At 57.9% G+C, this 5,267-nt stretch overlaps 1 protein-coding gene across 1 annotated transcript; it reads right to left on the bottom strand.

Annotated features, from left to right (window-relative positions):
* Positions 1-1,874: 1,874 nt before the first annotated feature.
* FOXI2 (forkhead box I2) lies at positions 1,875-4,885 on the bottom strand. The gene is made up of 2 exons (XM_025274125.3): positions 4,269-4,885; positions 1,875-3,580 (listed from the first exon to the last, which is right to left on the bottom strand). Exons 1-2 carry the CDS (start codon positions 4,762-4,764, stop codon positions 3,138-3,140), a joined length of 939 nt encoding a protein of 312 aa, XP_025129910.2. The 5' UTR covers positions 4,765-4,885; the 3' UTR covers positions 1,875-3,137.
* Positions 4,886-5,267: the final 382 nt, after the last annotated feature.

Here is a 5,267-nt window from a genome sequence, read left to right as displayed (position 1 = left end):
AGCATCACCAAAGTGCAAAATTGTATTCATCATAGATGGACACCCTCAATATTTAATCCATATGGGAATTCCTATCTTGAAATCCAGTGCTCACTTTTTAAATTTTAGTTAGTACATTAAAAAAATACTTTTAACAAATATTTGAGTCTTCATCACAAATGGTTCTTTTCTGCCTGAGGACTTCTTGCCACCCCATTGACAATTTCCATAGGAGGTAATATCACAATTTACATTATTATTATGCTCTTTGGTTTTCAACCCCCTGAAGATTTCCACTATGGTTTGGCAAAATGAAAAGAATTCCTAAGAACCCAGTATCTTCCCCCTCTGAAGTTGGAAACATGCCATTTCTTTATTTGAAACTATTCAATGCCACAGAAATGCTGATTCAGATGAAGAACTGAGTGTCTCAATGACACTTATCCTGTGCCTAGACGATCATACTAAGGCACTCTTTTTTGTAAAGGTTTGTAGTTAGTTTTAAAACAACTTGAAATTTTCCTCAAGAGAAAAGCCATAGCTTACAGCACCTACCCTCAATATGCAAAAGCACAGTATTTTACTACTTCAAAGACCAAAGAGACAAACAGGTGTAGATGGGGTCTGGGTACAAACACAGGACTCAAAGGCCCGGGGAGAGGATTCTCCTGGCACAGTCCCTCCATCTATCTGCCCAACAGCAGCTGGTCCTTCGGCTGCCCACATGCAGCTTGCTCAGGAACTAAGGTCAAATTCATGAGACCTGGCCCAAAGAAGATATTTAGTTATAAACCGATGACAAGCTGCTTTGCTTTTCTTACTTATTTTGATTTCAGCTGTTTCTTTCCTCTGAGAAAATCTATCTTTGGGATCATGTAAAGTGGGATCATTTGGGATCATTCCAAAGTTGACTGCCCCAGGGCCCAGGAACTGCATTTTGGCAGCCCCTCACCCCCACGCAGACCCCCTTCATTGTGAAAATACATCGAGACAAATAAACTGTCATGGAAATGAGACGGTTTCTGATTCCCAAATACCTTGCATTGTTAGAAGTAAACTATGCATTTCTCAGAAGAGTCATCTCTTTGGTTATAACATTACCAATTAATGGTATAAAGCAGGAATGGAAGAACCATTTTTCAACATCAAAAATTGATTTTTAGTCAAACAAACTAAAAGTTGAAAGATCTTTGTGAAGCCCTTTTCCCTCCACTTTAACAGAAAAATCACTGTTGGAAGAACAAAAATGGCAGCTTCATACCAGTTTCGAACAGCCATGCAGCTTTGATGTGTAATGTTTATATATACATTTATCAGCCAATTTTCTGAAGGCTCCATTAATTGTAAAAGTGTGCATTGTACTTTCTCAGTGTTGTCAAGATTCTTTTTAAAAATTCCTTTACTCCAAGTTTCCTGCAAATGCAGAATCTAGACTGAAAATGCTGAAAACAGTGGAGAATCCCTCAAATGTACAGAACAGCAGGTACATTCAAGTTACAGTCTGTTGGTGTTTATTTTTAGCATTTTTGTTAATTAAATAGGCCTGAGAGAAGACAATTCTTTCCTTTAGTAATGCAAGGATTTTCCTTTTCCTTGCTGGTTTTCTTAAATTGTATTACCTTGGGGGGAGCACTTAGGGTTGACTGTCAGTTTGGCAACAAAGTATCACGCAACAGAGCTCCGATGCAGCTCTCCTTCGGGAGCCTGGGCAGAGATGAGATGAGAAGCAGCCACTCTATGCTTCCAGAGAGGCTCAAAGGAACACCACCGGGGGCTCCAAACTCACTCCAACACTTGGCTTGTTCTATTCATATCCAAGCTCCTTCCCTTCCTCTCTCGATCTTTCCTCTCTCCCCCACCCACCCCCCCACCCCGCTGCCTCCCTCACACACACACACACACACACACACACACATACACACACACACATCAGGATCACAACTGGCTCAGCCTTAAGAAACCGACAACCCGTTGGCATCCTTTCCAGCGGCAGCGGCTGCGCTGGGCCCCGAGGTCAGTCTTTGGAAAACTGCAGCTCCCTGGAGGCAGCAGCGCTGCTCGGCTCGCCAAATCCTCTGCCCTCCCCCAAGTTCATGGGGTCCTCTCCCTGCTCAGCCTCCCTGGGAAGACACCTCTCCTGCGCCCCCAGCGCACAGAGGGTGGGTGTGCCCTGCCAAGAGCCCTCTGCTCCAGGATAAACCAAATGACCCCGGGGCCCGGGCGACAGAAACTCAGGGAGCTACCGAGGCAAACATGTCTCCTCCCAAAGGCTGCTGGCTCCAGAGATGACCTTCTGAGCAAATACAAATGAGGGGAGAGGCTTATATTTGCACCGAAGGCTCAGGGGTGGGAGAGCTGAGGCCCAAACTGGGGGGTGAGGGGTGGGTGCGGAGAGGAAAACAGGAGTGGCTTCCCCCTTCCCCCATGTGAGCTTGGCTGGGGAGGCGGGAGGCAGGCGGGGAGGTGGGAGGGGGCAAATCCACACCCAGCCTGCCACTCCAGGCCTCTAGGCACTGCCCTTGGCTGCCCCTGAGGTGATGACCTGGCCCTAGGACCCGGTGAGGGAGGTGGGCGCTGAGTGGCAGGGAAGGAGCTGGGGTTCGCAGGACCAATGCAGCGTCAGCCATCAGGAAGTCCCTTTTACTCGCCTTCAGTTCCAGACCACCTCGATGGTTGACTGACCGCACATGCCGCTGAGGGTGAGGGGACCCACTCGGCCTCCCGGGGGTGCTCCTGAACCCCGCGGGCTTCCGTGGAGCACCAAGGAAAGGGCCTGTGCGCCGGGTGGGCCAGGCTGGAAAGGTGGAAAAAAATCCCACCCAGACGGGCCCGGGGGTCCCCAGTAGCACCTATCTAAGACACCAAAGTATCTTTGGGGGTGGGTCAGGCTCCCCTCGGAAAATCTGGGGTGAGCGCCAGCCTGTCGCCCCTTTCAGATGGAACCCTCTGGGAGCATGGGTTCTAGGGCCAGGCCAACTGGAAGGACAGGGGGAGCGCCCACTCGCCCCACCTGGATGGTCACTGGGTGAGGGGTGCACGGCAGCGGGGACCCTGGGCCCTGCACCCCAGCCCTGCCCTGATCCCTGCCGGGGGCGCTCGTGGGGCCTTGAGCTCAGCGCCTGTGGACCCCGCGCTCCGGAACACTCCCCGGCCTCCCATCAAACTTCGGTCCCTTCCCGGGTGTAGACGAAGTGACTGATGCGGAAGCCGGTGGCCGCCGTCTGCTGGCCAGCGGCGAAGCCGGGCGCGGGGCGGGGGACCTGGGGGCTGTGAGTGGCGATCGTCGTGGGTCTCCCGAAGGAAAAGTCTCCCGCCAGGCCCCCGGGAAAGGGGTTGAAGCCTCCAGCCAGGGCGCCCACGGCCGAGGCCAAACTGGAGAAGCAGGCTGCGGCCTCGGGAGCGGGCGGGGACGCCGAGGCCCGCAGGTCCGGGGAGGCGGCGCCCAGGGGCTCCAGCTCTGGCGCCCTGGCTCCGGCCTGGCTCCGGGGACCCGAGGGTGCGACTGCGCTCGCCTCCCCCCTCCGCTTCCTCTTCCTTCGGAAGTTCCCGTTGTCAAACATCTTCTCGCAGTTTGGATCCAGGGTCCAGTAATTGCCTTTACCTGCGGAAGAAGAAAGGGACCGGCTCAGAAAAAACGGGGTCTGGCCGAGGTGATGGGAGAGAAGGTGAGAAATGGAGGTCAGCTCCAGAAGGATTCCCACCGGCCCCTCCATGAACCCTTACCCCCAGCCCAAACCTTGAGGGGACGCTGTGTACCGGATCGGGCGCCCACAGCGAAGGACGATGCCCGGGAAATACAGAGCCTCGCAGAGGGCAAGGCCAGAGAGACGGCCTATTAAATGAAGAAAGGAACCCGCTCTCCTCCGGCCATCGCTTCGCCCGTGGGGCGGAGCACACCTCGCCAGGCCTCTCTGCAGCCTCCCAAAGCGGCATCGCCTTTGTCTTAACCTTCGTGAGGGGAGCCGCCGTCTTCCCCACTTTAAGCAGAGGACATGCGCACCCAAGAGAGGCAATTCCGAAGGTCGCCCCGGCAGGCTAGCTCTCCAGGGCTTCTTCCTTCTGGAGAGCGCGCCGAGAATTAGAGACTCAGTTGCCTTGGATGTGAAGTCAGGGCTGCGGGGGTCTGCTGGCTTCCTGGAGCCCGTGGGCGGCCCAGGCCGTGTCTCCTCCCCACCCTCCTCCCGCCTCGGCTCCCCTAGCTGGGAAGTCTGGACGGTCCAGGGCCGCCGGGTCCCTCGAGTGCCCGCAGCCTGGAGTCCTGGACTCGCGAGGGGGCGCGCCTCTGTTACCTGGGTCGTCCTCGTCGCGGGGTACCTTCTTGAAGCAGTCGTTGAGGGACAGGTTGTGGCGGATGGAGTTCTGCCAGCCCGCCTTGCTGCGCTTGTAGAAGGGGAAGTTGCCGGCCACGTACTGGTAGATCTGGCTGAGCGTCAGCTTGCGCCGCGGCGCGCTCTGGATGGCCATGGCGATGAGCGCCGAGTACGAGTAGGGCGGCCGCACCAGCCTCAGCAGCTCCTGCTGGCCAGGCAGGCTCAGCCACGCCAGGTCGGCGCCTGCCAGGCCGGCGGGGGGCGCGAGGAGCGGGCCGGGGGCCCCGTAGGGAGCCGCGGGCACTGGGCCCGGCGCGTAGGGCGCGGAGCTGAGAGCGGGCGCGTTCAGCCACAGGCGAGGGCCGGCGCCCGCTGCTCCCAGATCTCCGCGCGCGTATCCGGAGGGGCGCGCGGCCGCCCGGACCTGGCTGTGCGGGGCCGCAGAGGGCCCCGAGCCGTCGCCGTACTCGGCCATGTCCTGCCGCTCCCGGGCCGGGGCGGGTGGCTCGGCGCCCAAGCTCACGGGCGCACCATCCAGTGCGGCCGCCCGCAGCAGCTCCCGGTGTGGCGGCCCGTCCTTGCCCTCCGCCCTTTAAATGCCGTCGGGGGCCAGAACCCCAGGTGAGTGTCGGCGCGTCGAGCCCCCGCCCGCGACAGCTTTGGAGGAGTGCTGTCTGCATCCCCGCCCCGGGGTCAGCTTTCCGCCCCGCCCAGGTCCAGATGCGCTCGGGCCGAGTCGCTCCGGTAATTCCCAGACCCCGTGTCTCCTGCGCCGCCTGACACCGGCACCCCGGGCCCCCGGCGATACCACCCAGTCAGGCCTTTAGGGCCCCGCGGCCCTGGCTGTCCGCACCCTCCAGCAGCCACCGCGTGTCCTCCTTCAGGCCCCAAGGGTGCAGCGTGGGATTCCCTTCCAACGCGGTGCCCCCTTGCTCGCCCGCCAGAGACTCCCTCCCGGCGTCTTGGGGGACACCCGGC

Source organism: Bubalus bubalis, chromosome 23 (assembly GCF_019923935.1).
Source record: "Bubalus bubalis isolate 160015118507 breed Murrah chromosome 23, NDDB_SH_1, whole genome shotgun sequence".
In the NCBI taxonomy this organism is placed as follows: Eukaryota; Metazoa; Chordata; class Mammalia; order Artiodactyla; family Bovidae; genus Bubalus; species Bubalus bubalis.
This window is presented reverse-complemented; position numbering and strand designations above follow the sequence as displayed.

What these genes read in the sequence shown, in the direction of transcription:
- FOXI2 (XM_025274125.3), bottom strand. Translation starts at nt 4,764, where the DNA reads ATGGCCGAGTACGGCGACGGCTCGGGGCCCTCTGCGGCCCCGCACAGC. An exon ending in CCGCGACGAGGACGACCCAG is followed by an intron (nt 3,581 to 4,268) that starts GTAACAGAGGCG and finishes CTTCTTCCGCAG; the next exon opens with GTAAAGGCAATTACTGGACC.